This window comes from Pseudonaja textilis, chromosome 2 (genome assembly GCF_049901715.1).
Source record: "Pseudonaja textilis isolate UNSWEBS1 chromosome 2, rPseTex1.2, whole genome shotgun sequence".
Lineage (NCBI taxonomy): Eukaryota > Metazoa > Chordata > Lepidosauria > Squamata > Elapidae > Pseudonaja > Pseudonaja textilis.
Window position 1 is genome coordinate 20,301,316 of NC_141991.1, and position 15,001 is coordinate 20,316,316.

The window sequence follows — 15,001 nt, forward strand, 5'->3', positions numbered from 1 at the left end:
ATAAATAATCCAGAATTATTTTGATGAAGCTTTCAGCTATTTGTAATGATAAATAGAATTGCTCGAATAGTGGTCTCTAATCCCACATGGATTACCATTTTATTTATTTAATTAATTGATGCTGAATTTAGCTATGACACTGGAAAATATACAATAGTTAAACAATTTTGAGACAAAACAATATGAAACAATAATTTCTTCTCTATCATCAGGTCTGCAACAGAGGTGAGACCTCAGACTGGGAAAGAAACAGGATTATCTCAATATTATTGACAATGAGCTGATGGATATTCCATGATCAGCCTTTTTAAAAATTGATTTGAAATGGTGAAATATTTAAAAAGTCTGCACAACACCCCCAAAGGTTTAGTGTTTATGTAGTGGAATAAAAAAGATAAATCTGTTATAGTGATTAAAATAAACAAAATGTGGCAAAAGAAAAAAAACTAACAGAAAAATCCATATAATATAAACATAGAAAATTAATCCAGTTGTTAAGTAAATATAGGCCATATGACAACATATGTTCATCTTACTTTTAGAAAACAAAGGCTTTTCCAAAACAGGTAATTCACATCCTTAAAATCAGGAAAGTATGTTTCTGTCCAATTATTTAAAATTATCTTCTTTGCCTTACCTCAAGCTCAACATTCTTTATGAGACAACAAATCCCATTTTAAGGATATAATTCAATATCCCTTTGAGATCCTTAATATTTCTTCCCAATATTACATCAACATACTTTTGTAAATCTAAACACAAATAAGGCTGTGACAGAACAAGACCAAATCATATGTGTTAAAGGGTCTTCAAACATCAAGGAACATAATGTCTATCCTTTTTAAAACAATTGAATGGTCCAGTAAACCCCAAATAATGTTTTCTGATAAATATGTTTTATTTATCAATCATAAGATGTATATTTTGCATTTTTTAATTTTTAGACCAATTGATTTTCTAAAAGTGGGTATTCCAAATTTTTCATTCCAGCTTCAAATATTTAATTAGCTGTGACTTCCATTTCACCTTTTCCATTCAAACATTGCATCTTATAATGAAGCTAAAATTACAGGTAGCCCAGAGATTGTTAAAGCATTTCAGCCAAACCGATTAACATATGTTTCAACTGAATATATCATATTGCACATAGGCAGACACATCAATCTCAAAAGGCAATTTCTCAAAATAGTTAAAACCATCATTAGTAATCAGCTGATTTAAAGTATTAATCTTTTGTGTAATCCAAGCGTTCCACCACAAGATCTTCCTTTTTATTTTCACATTTGAGGTATTCAGTAATGTCAATTTCTTGGACAGAGTGCCATTCAAAGAACAAGAAGTTCAGACAATTTTTGGATTCTTCTACCCTAAAGAATTCATTAATAAATGAGTGTTAGAATTTGGCTTATACAGTTTGTAAGGTGGCATATTAATTTCCTAGCTTTTGGCAATAAATCTAATTATCATCTTTCTTTTGGAGTACTACTCTGCTACTGCATGTGTAACAGTATCTCTAAAGGTATAGCAGAGACATTTTGAAGAATACTGTGGGAAGAAGCGGATGCTGCTTGAAAGCATTTGCTTATGGGCTTTTCAGAGGTGTTTTTCATACTGCCTCAGAATGAATTTTCAAAGGAAAATAGTACAGATGGGGAGAGAATTTCAGCTTTCCTTCCACATGCTACATACATCCTCCTCATCAAGTTGTTTCCTTTGTGGTGCAGAATTGAGATTGGATCACCTGCTTTCCATTTGTAGTCCGTTCCTATTATGTACTTAAAGGAGTTAAAGCTGAAATAAACAAAGGCCAGTCCCTTGGGGATTTATGCTAATTATCCTCAGTATAGTTTCCAGTGACTGTGTCCTTTTGATGTATAGCTAGAGACATGTAACTACAGGTAGTCTTTGCTTAATGACCATTCTTTTAGTGACTGAAGTTAATGAATGTATGTACTGAAAAAAGGAGCTTACAACTGATCCTTGCACTGAAGGCTGTCAGCATCTTCATGGTCATGTGATTGTGGTTCAGGAGCTTGGCATCTGTCTGGTAACTATGACACTGGCAGTATCCAAGCGAAGTGAGTGGAGAAGCCAGCAGAGGGTCGCAAGTCATGGTCATGAGATGTCTTGTTTAAAGACTGCTGTTGATTTACTTAATGACTGTGGCAAAAAGTACCAAAAATCGGGTAGTCAGATGAAGATTTGCTTAATGACTACCCTGCTTAATAACAATTTTTCTGATCCCTATTGTGGTCATAAGTTGAGAACTTCCTGTAATGTAAGTTCTTGTTTGTGTCTCTCCCTGCACTTGCCTAATTTTGATCAGGTTGTGCCAATTAACTATGTGATATTGGCTGTTGTTTAATAATGTCAAGTTATATATTTTTTCTAGCTGAACTGAGTGGCACATGTTCTTGCTTTGATGTTGCTTGAGCGCATTCTGGGTATAAACTGGAAATTATCCATGTTTTCCAACACCACAGAATTGCAGCCAGTAAAATTTACTTACATTCCCCATGGATTATTTTAAATCTGATACTTGGAGTATGAAATTATGTGTACAGAAGTTTGTTTAGAAGATCCTGCTTAACCAGAAATGCCAGTTTCTGAATCTGGAATCTTAGATAAGCAAACATTCTCTAACAGTGTTTATTATTCTGGTTATTGTTTTAAAAAATAAATTCAATTGTTTGTCTAATCGTCCTTCAGCGTGTGTCAATGGAGTACAATGGAAAGATGGTGTTGGCTTTCCATACCTCAACTTTATTTTCCTCAACGTATAATTGTGCATTTGAAATTTCTACTACTACTACTAATTGACATTGCTTTTGCTGTAACATAATTTTGGAGATTATTCTTGGGTTAGATTCAATAAGTAATGTCGTTAAAAACTTTTAATGGATTCCTTTCTTTAACTCCTATGTTATTATGGGTGGAAAAGACTGAAAACCATCTTTTTTGTTTAAAATCTGGTTTACTTCAACAGGTGATGGGATGGCAACCAAAACTGAGAAGCAGACAACCATAAAAGAAGAACCAGAGCATGTAGAAATGCAGGTGATGTTTAGAGGAGGATCTAAAGAGAGTAGCTCTCAAAGATGTAAACAAGAGAGGGGGACTGAAAGTCACTACAATCTGCTGCCAGAGAGAAGAGAAAAAACTGCTTCTGATAAAACACAAGGCAAAGCTAGTCAGTGCAAGGATGGGAATTTAAAACGTCTTGACCAAATACTAATCCAGCAACTGATCCACATCGAAGAAAGTAAAATTACCCCTAACAAACAGGAAAATAGCTTCTGCCACAATGTAGGCATTAATAGACCTCAAATTCTCCATTTAGGAGAGAAGCCGTATCTCTGCATCATTTGTGAGAAAACTTTCCGCAATCACTCAGGACTTATGGTCCATCAGAGAATCCACACAGGAGAGAAGCCGTATAAATGTCCTGATTGTGACAAGAGCTTCAACCAGCGATCCCATCTCACTTCTCACCATGGGACCCACACGGGCGAGAAGCCATTTAAATGCTTTGACTGTGGGAAGAGCTTCAGTTACAACTCTGGGCTCATCATACACCAACGAATTCACACCGGGGAGAAACCGTATAAGTGCTCCAACTGTGAGAAAAGCTTCAGCCAAAAATCTCATCTCCTGTCGCATCAGAGGACCCATATGGGAGAAAAATCTTTCAAGTGCCCCGACTGTGGGAAAAGCTTCAGTTACAACTCTGGTCTCATCATACATCAACGGATCCACACTGGGGAGAAACCATATAAATGTTCTGATTGTGGAAAGAGCTTCAACCAGAGATCACACCTTATTTCGCATCAAGGCATTCACACAGGGCAGAAACCATACACATGTCAGGATTGTGGGAAGAGTTTTAGCTTCAATTCTGGGCTTGTTATTCATCAACGGCTTCATACTGGAGAGAAACCATATAAGTGTCCCAACTGTGGGAAGAATTTCAATCAGAAATCGCACCTTATTTCTCACCAGAGAATCCATATTGGGCAGAAAACTTAAATTCCAAAGACAATTCTGTACAGGTTATTAATATTAGCACCATCTTTGCTCTCTAAATAGTAGCCTTTTAAGAACAATGTGTGTCATCATCTGTATGTCCAAAAGCAGTGGACTTATTTTAGGATTTTGAAATTCTATTTGTACTTACATGTTCAGTATTTCAAAATGTGTAGCAAAAAGAAAAGTCACAACCAAGAGCAGTGGATAAAACAAGAGGACTAAGGTTAGGGGTTAATAAGGCTACAATAAGTATAAAAAAGCCAGAAAGCTAAGACTTTAACATTCATTTTTTAATTTTATGAGAAAATAATACTGTAGTTTGAAATGTAAAAGATTAATTAGTAATAGGAAAATGCTTTAAAATGAACATTAATATGTTAATATAGATTCTTTGTCTGTATGAAATATATAGCCCTCTTTCCAAAGTCTCAAGGCATAGAGAGAAAAAGGATGGTTGAATCCCCACTGCTGAACACATCCTTGATGCTTTGTTCCTTTTCGGCTTGCAAGTTTGCTATGCTTAGATTTGAAAGTGAAATCTTATATTTCTGCAAACAAAAAAAGTCATATAACATGGAATGCTGGAATAGAGATGTGATACAGAGGTAGTAGCCATGGGTCAATCTTCGTTCCTCTATAGATACTAGACTATATTGTATGGAGGCAACTTTGGAATTTCAAAGAGTAGTAAATCAAGAATTCACCCTTGTTAATCTCTAGATTTTCTCTAATGCTTTTTATAGGAGGTTGCCTGTGCAGACTTTAGTATTTAGAGAATGCATTAAAGTTACAAATGCAAGTTAAAGTACGGTTTGTGTAAATTAATACATAGCTTCAATTTTGTTCAATTTAATCAGTTAGACTTGCTTCTGAGCATCATCCAAAGTGCTCCTAATTGGCTCTACATTATTCAAAAAATTGCCATACGAGGCTGTCCCCTGCAGTGATCCTCAGGAATCCTGTTATTTGCCCTTGTGTGACACCAGTATGTGTAATTCCCTGCTCCAAGTGATCTGTTGACCCTTTATTTAATAGTGGTCAAAATTGGTATTTTAAAAGAAACATTTTGTTCTCTTTCCATGCCTTTTGTTATTCTAATTTTTGAATATTTGATCTAGGTTCCAGATTGTTTATAAATGGTTGTTATTCTTGTTGTTATTACTACATTGGATCCAGACTTAGTCACACTTAAACACCCCCCCACACACACTGAAACCAGAGAAGGTTAAGATCACTGTAACTAACCTGTACCACTGATTTGAATGTGCTTATGTGTAACTATGACAAGTGTATGGGTTTCTTCAGTTGTTGAGCTCCAATTTTCAACAGCACTTGGCATTATGGTCACCAGTGAGAGACGGTGGAAATTGCAGCCTAACAATATCTGGAAGGTCACTGGTTATCCAGTCTTGGACTACTTTAGTATTTTGGATGCTGTCTGCTGCCTTGAGAACAAGGGGCTGAGAATATTAAATGTAAATATTAAGTCAATTGTAAATATTAAGTCAGTCAGTATTACATTTTCAAACATTGATCATTACAGCTTAATCACAACTCTTCTGTACATATAACATTGCCGATTAGAATAGTGTATGCCGTAGTTTTTAAAGTACTGAAAATGTTTCCTTGCAATAAGTGGGGAGTATACAATGTTAAAATGCATTTTAAAAAGATATTCTGATCATGGTTGTTTGCTTAGATGTTTACTTTTTACCATTTTCTCTCCCTCCTGTCAGGCTAAGTCCAAGGTTGACAGAACAATTCAGCTAGAGTTCAGTGCTTGATTTGCTTACAGCTAATAGACAGAACCTTGCCAGTCCAAATCCTTACTACGCTCACCTTAACAAATATACCTTCAGAGATCCTAAGGAGTGGCTATTCTTACTCTCTTCCTCTGTCTCCTATCCAGCCTCTTGGGCTGTGCTGCCTCTTGTCTCGCTCGTCTTTCTCATTATGCTCCCTCCTTCCTGAGAAACTACCACTGCACTGTAGTCCATCACACTAACTCTCCCTTTGAGGGTACTCTCTCTCTCTCTCCTCAAAATCAAATGTAGCCATTACAACCCTAAGACAATTTACTTGCTTGAATTAATTTTTAACAACACAAGTAAAAGTTGTTTTTTTAAAAAACAACAACCTTGTACCATGCAGGAGAAGTCACTTTTCATGTGCCAGATGGTTGAAACTTTGACAAAGGTGAATCTTCAGAACAGCTTTTCCTGCTATTCTGAGTAGTCAAGTTCATAGCAAGAGAGGCGATTCCATAGATCAGGGGTGCCAAACTTGATTTCATTGAGGGCTGCATCAGGGTTGTGTTTGACCTAGGGGTCTGTGTGGCCAGGGTGTGTGTGACCAGCTCGATGTCACTTGTGTCAGGGGTGCCTGTGGTGGCCTGAGTGCTCTGCCAGAGAAAACGGGCTCCTAAGCTCTGTTTTCAGCTGTGGAAGGGCTCCTGCAACCCTCTGCCAGTGAAAACAGAGCTTGAGAGGGCTGCCCTCCCGAGCTCCGTTTTCACTGGCAGAGGCATCGTGGGCCGGTTCTTTGCTGTTTCCAGGACAACCACGCAGGGCCAGATCTCAGCACCCCGGCCCAGAGGCCTTGAGTTTGACACCCCTGCCATAGACTATCAAACCCTAAACTGTGTAAGATTTTATGAGTCATTACTACCCTTAAATTATTCTTCAGTTTTAAACATAACTTTTATTAAAATCTTTATACAAGAATATCTTGAATCATTCCCAGAAAACGCCAGCAATTGTTGATCTTTATTACAGGAATCATATGATTTCTATACACTATGGTGGTCAGTAGTCTAGCTGCCTCGCCTGATAGTATTTGCAATTTCTAGATCCTTTTCAAGAATAGCCTCACACACAACACAGTTAAGGCAGATGGTCAACTTTGTCACAGTCCAGCTGGCTCAGGAAGGGTCGCAGTTGGTGCAACGGCTTGCAATTCTGCAAGCATTCTCCTTGCCAAAGTTGCTGTCTACAAGTCCGGTGACAGATGGAGATCGAGGGGCACTTCCAGACCCCAACCTGCTCCCTCTGCGGGTTGCAACCCTGTGCTGAGCAAGCTTCTCTCCAATCCCAGAGTCCTACTTTTTCCACACCAACAGCAGGTCCGATTTGTCTGGATTTAATTTCAACTGGTTTTCTCTCACCCAGCCTACTATCAGGGTTAAGCAACATTGGGGGTTATTGATTCTTTCCTTGAAAATTGGATGCATTAGAGCGTGATTTCCTTAACATATAGGTAGCACCTAATTTGAAGACTCTGGATGAATTCCCCGCAATAATTTCATGTGCAGATATTAGTAATAAGTCATTGTTTGACATTAAAACCTATTTTCCATCTATTTGAGTGTCTGTGCACGCATGTAGCTGAGAACAAGAAGTGCACTGTTGCCTACGGAATGCTAATGTATCTCAGCCTTTCTTTGCTCAGTGTCATTTAAATGGTTGGTGGAATATGGAAGTTATAATTCAGCACATCTGGAGAATACCAGATAGGAGACAGCAGCATAATAAATATTTCCTGAAATAACATTGTAGGAGTCATACTAATTATAAAAGAATTAAACGAATGCCAATAGAAATATACATCTGGGGAGAGAATGTGATTACTTTTTAGCATTTGTTTTTTAATTCTTCAGTGCATGCTATCAATTTTAGGAGTCAACCATGTGTAGCAATGAGTGAAGAATCCAGGGTATTTTGACATTTATAGATAGTCCTTAATTTACAACCACAACTGGAATTTTATTGTCATAAATTGGATGGTTGTAAATCAAGTCATGACATGACCTAACTTTATGACCATTTTGACCATGGTCGTTGAGCGAATCCTGCTTTTCTAGTTGATTTCTTTTTGTCAGAAATCAGCTGGGAAGGTCACAAATTGGGAACCCGTGACTGTACAATGCTTTACTTGGTCATAAATGTGGGGATAGTGCAAAATCACTCCCCCTACCCCACCCCAAGGCTGTCCTAACTTAAAACCATCTTTAAATGAATGGTTGTAAGTTCAACCATTTACCTTAGCAAGATACTAAAATATAAGTGACTACATTATTCTGACCCTAAAGTGTAAACCCTTGGAAAATTAATACTAATTTTAAATGGTCTTTTCACTGTGTCTTGTCAAATGCAGTGTCTTGGATATCTTGCTCAATAAAAATATAATTTCTTTTTACAGTGTTGGATTTCTTTGGCCTTTGTCTCTATTAGCTCATATCCAGTAGTGCTCTAAGTAAAGAAGTTGGTTTTGAACAAAGAATGGTCTTCTTGGAAGAAGTTAAACATACTATATTCTACTCTTATCAGAAAGGCTTTTTCCTGAAGATGTAATCTGAATGATGCTGTCAATACTCCTTTCTGTCTGTCAATCCTTCTTTCTGGTGAGGCAACTGTGAGTACTCTAATTTTCAGATTAACTAAATGGGGCATCCGAAATGATAAAAACTATTTTTTCCTGCACACACATGTTCCCCAATAGATTAACTGGGTTAGGGTGACAAACCATTGCAGGCTTTAATGAGATAAAATTTGTGTGAGCCAGTGTGATGTGGAAACCCAGCCGTTACCTTAGCATATTTATTTATTTAAGAAAATTTATATGGCTTCCCAAACTCATTCTCAGTTACTCTGGGCAGTTTACGAGGATAAAAGCTCAATACAGAAACAATAAAAAGCAATAACCCCACACATCCTTACGATAACAACCAAATGAACCATTTGATAGGTTTCCATTGAACTCTGGGGTACACCCAAGCCCATTGGCAAATCAGGACTCCAGGGCCTTATGACAGAGCAGGGGGTCCCCAAACTTGGCAAGTTTCAGACTTGTGGACTTCAACTCTCAGAATTCCACAGCCAGCTATGCCAAGTTTGGAAACCTCTGTGACAGAGCGTTAAAAGTGGAGGCTGATCATATCATCTGTGGGATGATGTTCCACAGGGAAGGAGCCCCCACAGAGAAGGCTTTTCCTTTTGGTCTCACTAGATGGACCTCCTTAGGAGAGGGGGACCCATAATATTCCCTTGGCCCCCCACTCTGGTGGGGTTGGGTAGGGGTGTCTGTCCTTCAAATAACCTGATCCCAAGCCATGTAGGGCTTTAAAGGTGGCAGCCAGCAGCTTGAATTGGCCCTTGAAGCAAATTGGCAGTCCTTGCAGGAGAGATGACACATATTCATATCTAGGCCCGTATAAAGAATAAGAATTTTATTTGTCATTACACTCGCAAGCGGGTGTAAAACCATGTGGGCCACTCTATTTTGAACCAGTTGAAGCTTCCAGATACTTCTCAAGGCCAGCCTATGTAGAGAACATTGCAACAGTCAAGACAGGAGGTAAGTAGAGCATGGGTGACTATGAGCAGGGATCGTTGGTCCAGGAAAGGACATAACTGGCACATAGCCCAGTTGCACAAAGGGCCTCCAGCCACAACTGCCACCCTGCTCCTTGAGCTGGGGTCATGAGTTCAGGAGAACTTCCAGATTATGTACTGGATTTGTCTGGGGCAGTGGAACCTCACCCAAGACCCAAGGTGGCAATTCTCCATGAGCCAAACCACCCCAAACCCAGAGCCATTCCATTTTGACAGGGTTCAGCTTCAGTCCATTGCTCCCCATCCAGCCCTTAATAGCCCCTAAGCACTGCAAGGAGATAACAGGATTGCTTAATTTACCATGGGTTTAAGATAGCGACTTGACAGACTTGAACATTGGGTGCTATCTAATAAAATGAGATTCAATGGTGAAAATAGTAAGGTTCTACATTTAGGCAAGAAAAACTCAATGCATAGGAATACAGTAGGTGGTACCTCCCTCAATAGTAGCAACTGTGAGAGGGATCTTGGAGTCCTAGTAGACAACCATTTAAGTATGAGCCAGCAGTGTGCAGCAGCTGCCAAAAAAGCCAACGCAGTTGTAGGCTGCATAAACAGAGGGATAGAATCAAGATCACATGAAGTGTTAATAATACCACTTTATAATGCCTTGGTAAGGCCACACTTGAGATACTGCATCCAGTTTTGGTTGCCATGATGTAAAAAAGATGTTGAGACTCTAGAAAGAGTGCAGAGAAGAGCAACAAAGTTGTTTAGGGGACTGGAGGCTAAAACATATGAAGAACGGTTGCTGGAACTGGGTATGTCTGATGAAAAGAAGGACTGGGGAGACATGATAACAATGTTCCAATATCTCAGGGGCTGCCACAAAGAAGAGGGAGTCAAGCTCTTCTCCAAAGCACCTGAGGCAGGACAAGAAGGAATGGGTGGAAACTAATAAAAAAAAGAAGCAACCTAGAACTAAGGAGAAATTTTCTGGCAGAACAATTAATCAGTGGAACAACTTGCCTCCAGAAGTTGTGAATACTCCAACACTGGAAGTTTTTAAAGAGACTGGACGACGATTTGTCTGAAATAGTATAGGGTTTCCTGCTTGAGCAGGGGGTTGGACTAGAAGACCTCCAAGGTCCCTTTTAATTGTGTTATTCTGCTATATACAGATGGGGGTCACCAACATATTGATATCTCAGTCCATGGTGGCAGATGATCTCACTCAGCAGCTTCATGTAGATGTTAAGCAGAAGTGGAGAAAGTACTGAGCCCTACAAGACCCTGCAAAACACGGGCCAGGCTTCTTGCTTCTTATCAATACCGACTGAGAACAACCACAGAGGAAGAAAGGGAACCATGTTCTGTGAAATGGGCCATCACATTAAAACATTATATCGTTCATCATAGCAAGTTATATGAACACAGCAATTCTGTTGTTTTTTTTTAACCTGGCTTTGGATTTGCTGTGAACTCAGCCCACAAGGATTTGAAGAGAGCCACATTCATTGCTTACACATATAAGAGAGATTTGGAAGGAGAAGCTAAGTCAATTCCTTCCAGTCCAGCACTCTGTTTGCAAAGCAGCCACTTAGTTGCTTCAGGGGAGGTTATCAGTACATGTGAAGGCAGCAACTCTTCTCTATTGATGGTCTCCACTAACTGGTAGAAAAATGAAGCCTGCTCATGAGGATTTGGAAAGGAAGAGTTGTGAATGATGCATACCTAGCATATACAAACATATATACTGTAGGGCTGTGATGGCGAACTTGTGGCACACAGGCTGGAAGTGGCACGCAGAGCCATCTCTGCGGGCACGTGAGCCGTCACCCCAGCTCAGTTCCACTGCACATCTGTGCACGCCTCCTGCCAGCCACCTGATTTTCTGCTATCTGCTGCACATGTGTGGGGGGGCAGAGCACATGTGTGAGATATGTGTGCATGCGCGGGGGGGAGCGCAGGGGGGTCACGTGTGCATTGCATTATGGGTGCAGGTATGCCAGGGGTGGGATTCCACCAATTCGCTAGAATTGGTTGTTAACATTCTAAGCAGTTTGGAGAACCGGTTGTTAGAAGAAATTACTGGCCTAATCCTGTAAAGAAGGCAGGAAGGGAACATTCTGGTGTTGCTTACAGAAACTGCCTCTCTGTTATCCCTTATTACATTCTTGGCAGGATTAGACTTCCTATCTCAGGAACTTCCCTGGAGTTTCCCCCCCCCCACTTTTGCTGGTACTTTGCTTGTGTGGAGTGACCATTCAAAGTTACAATGGCACTGAAAAAAGTGAGTTGTGACCATTTTTCACACTTAAGACTGTTGCAGCATCACCACAGTCATAAGAGGCCAGGCGAGGAGATGCATGCCTTGATGTGAGTGATATTGGCCACACCCAGCCAATAACATGACCACCAAGCCACGTCCACCCAGTCACATGACCATCAAGCCACGCCCACCACCTAAGCCACGCCCACAGAACCAGTTGTTAAAAAATTTGAATCCCATTCCTGAGGCACGCTTTCGGCATGCGACGACAAAAAGGTTAGTCATCACTGCTATAGAGAGTCCTTGACTTATGACCACAATTGAGCCCAAATTTTCTGATGCCAAGCAGGATAATTGTTAAGTGAATTCTGCCCCATTTTACGACCTTTCTTGGAACAGATAAGTGAATCACTGTGGTTATGTTAATAATACGTTTGTTAAGTGAATCTTGCTTCCCCATTGAATCTGCTTGCCAAAGATCATAAAAAGGCGATCACATGATCCCGGGATACTGCAACCATCATAATTGTGAGCCAGCTGCTGAGTGGCTAAATTTTGATCATGTGACCATGATGATGATGATACAGCAGCAATAGCCATAAATGTGATAAACAGTCCCAAGTCACTTTGCTCAGTGCCATTGCAACTTCCAACGGTCACTAAATGAACTGAGGACCACCTGTACAAACAATACTCCATTGTGAAAATATGCAAGCGTTTTGTTCTCCAATACCTGCTCTCCAGAAAGAGCCCCAAATAAGCAGTCAGCTGGATATGGTTGTCAAGGAAAAGGAATGATCCTATCCATAAGCTACTGTAATGTCTTTTCTAAAGTTTCTTTTCTTGTTCCAAACCAAACCATCTAGATGTACGTTATCTCTGTTCCACAGGATGAGCAAATTGAGGGAGTAGGTGAACCTGGCTCAACCTCTTAAAGTTACTATTGAAAATCCCTGAATTTAGCACTTTAGAAAGCACCCTTTTCCCCCCTCCCTTCACTTCCTGATAACACATCTTTCCCATTCAAGATAAAGTTTTATAGTTGAGAGAGAGACAGACATTACTTGCTTTCCTTGGATTCCAAGAAGACTCCAGCCCTCCCTTTCTGTGCAGGCTGAGAGAGTGGCAGTATCCTGCTGGCCACACGCAAGGCCTCTGCCACAGATGCCACTGCGTCAACCATTGGATGGAGGATATCCCTGGTGCGCTGAAGCTCGGCTTCAATCATACCGAGTTCCTTCATCCTAATCTCTCTCTCCAGACGGTTGTCCCTAATCCTGGCCTCTCTATCCAACTGGGCCTCCCTCGCCCGGGATTCACGGTCTAATTGGGCCTCCCGGGTCCGGGCCTCTCTGTCCAGAAGCATTTCCCTCAGCACTGCTTCACGGAAGTCCCCAGCATTGATTTCACTTCTCTCATGAAGAGCCTCCATGGTCTCCCAGGTCCTCCTGTAGTCACTCATGATCTCATGCATCATCTCCTCATGCGACCGCCTCTTCCTCTCCCGCATAGATGCCATCCTTTCTGCTGTCGTCAGGGGATGGCCAAAGGACTTCTCTCGCCTGCCTCTACCTGTTGAGAGGGAAATGGGTTAGGCATCCGGACAATATTATCTACTGCTCAATGTCAGCTGGCCCGGCAGCAGGGCAGCAAAGGTGATGTAGCCTGAGATTGCTGGATTCTCTTATTTTCCAGGAACAGGGGTTGATGGCAGTCTACAATTTGATATAGTTCGAGTAAGTTGGAAAACGTCTTCTCCCTCTTCTTTTCCCCACAACCCTATGAGATGGGTTGGGCTGAAAGAGAATGACTAGCCCAAAGTCACCCAGCCAGCTCTCATGCCTGAAACGGGACTAGAACTCACAGTCTCCAGATCTCTAGGGCAGCATTTTAACCACTACATCAAACTGACTCTCCACATATCCATCACACAAACAATCATTTTGACAAAGTAGAACTGAGGCCGCAGGGAAAACAGTTGATTGCTTGCTAGAATGAAAAACTAACCACCTTACCAACTAATTTTTACCTTTTTTGATCTTGGTTAAATGGCTTTTGTCCTCCTTCCTTCCATTTTTTTTTTTAAAAGGCACATCAGAAAAACCACAGGCTCATTTGACTCGCTTGGCATACTGAGATGGGAATATACAACACTTACTTTTCACCTGCCTCCTTCTTTGAACTTAAATCTCTGTCCACATTTACTGTATCTCCCCACCTGTATCTAATTTGGGCTTCTAATCAGGAGAAAATTCAGGTCATTTCTCTCCCTCTCTTTTTTTACAAACCAAGAGCCAATCTCTATCTTTGTGGTATATCAGGCAAGTTCTTAGAGATTCTCACAACTAAATTAAACCCAAGATCATAAGATGGCTGAAGAGCTAAGAGCACCAATTTAAAAACAAAATGCCATTGAGGAAAAATGGCTCTCGCTCACCAGTAGCCCTGAGGTGCCCATCTTCACTGCAGCCTGGAACAGGTTGCCCACAAAAGGGCACCGGCTTCTCTTCAGGACCTTCCTCAACTATTGTGGTTTCAATCACGTTGGGATCTACCACTGTCACTAGCCCTCGTATGATTCCCACGTTCTGTTCGGTTTCCGTGTCTGTGTCTGCATCCATACTTGAGAGGGTGTTTGGGGGTGTCATTTGGTTGCTCTCTTCCTCGGAGCCCTGGGCCTCCATGTCTTTTGCATCCTCTCTTTTTACCACCACCTGCATGGATCCATCCATGCTGGCCAAGCTCCGGTTGGTGGCCCTATCCATTTCGCCTCCAAACATTTGATCCAACTCTCGGAAGTAACGGCAAGACACGGGCTCAGCTCCAGCACAGATCTGGGCATCTTTGGCTCTCCGATAACTTCGCTTCAGGTCCCGGGCTCGGTTCCTACACTGCGAAGCGTTGCGCTCGTGACCCCTGGCTATCATCTGGGCGGAGAGATCCTCATAGATGTCACTGTTTGGGGGCCGGTTTTCAATCCACCTCAAAATCAGCAGTTCACCCCAGAGGGCAAGGAAATCTCGAGTTTCTGTCTCTGACCAAATTGGAGCTCGAGGCTGCAACCGTTGGCGAGGGGTATGTGGCATTTCTGCTTGGAGCCTGATTAATGCAAACTCCACAGTGCCCAACTGATTTAGAAGCTACCTTTGGGTAGATAATAAACAAAGGTGGCATAGAAGTGCAGGACCCAGAAAGAAAGGCAAGATGGAACCTTTTGCCTAAGGGAGTGTTCACACGAACAGTTGTTAGTCAGGAGTAACGTCGTGGGCGGAGCTTCGATCCGGACTTGGAAGGGTGTGTTTTAGATACTCGGAAGAGCCAATCCCCGCTTGCCACGTCAGAACCACCGACCATTGAAGGGGTTCTTGCTCGG

At 41.2% G+C, this 15,001-nt stretch overlaps 2 protein-coding genes across 2 annotated transcripts in view; one reads left to right on the top strand and one right to left on the bottom strand.

Moving 5' to 3' along the window:
• Positions 1–57: 57 nt before the first annotated feature.
• Positions 58–15,001, top strand: part of LOC148126801 (uncharacterized) — a 183,895-nt gene continuing 168,951 nt past the window's right edge. The window contains exon 1 of the mRNA XM_087928632.1: positions 58–5,727. Coding sequence (XP_087784758.1) covers positions 2,995–4,026 — 1,032 coding nt within the window. The 5' untranslated portion in view covers positions 58–2,994 and the 3' untranslated portion in view covers positions 4,027–5,727. The remainder of the gene's footprint in view (positions 5,728–15,001) is intronic.
• On the bottom strand, positions 9,999–14,902 carry LOC113447616 (uncharacterized). Its single transcript, XM_026717901.2, has 2 exons — positions 14,066–14,902; positions 9,999–13,200 (listed from the first exon to the last, which is right to left on the bottom strand). Exons 1-2 carry the CDS (start codon positions 14,712–14,714, stop codon positions 12,689–12,691), a joined length of 1,161 nt encoding a protein of 386 aa, XP_026573686.1. The 5' UTR covers positions 14,715–14,902; the 3' UTR covers positions 9,999–12,688.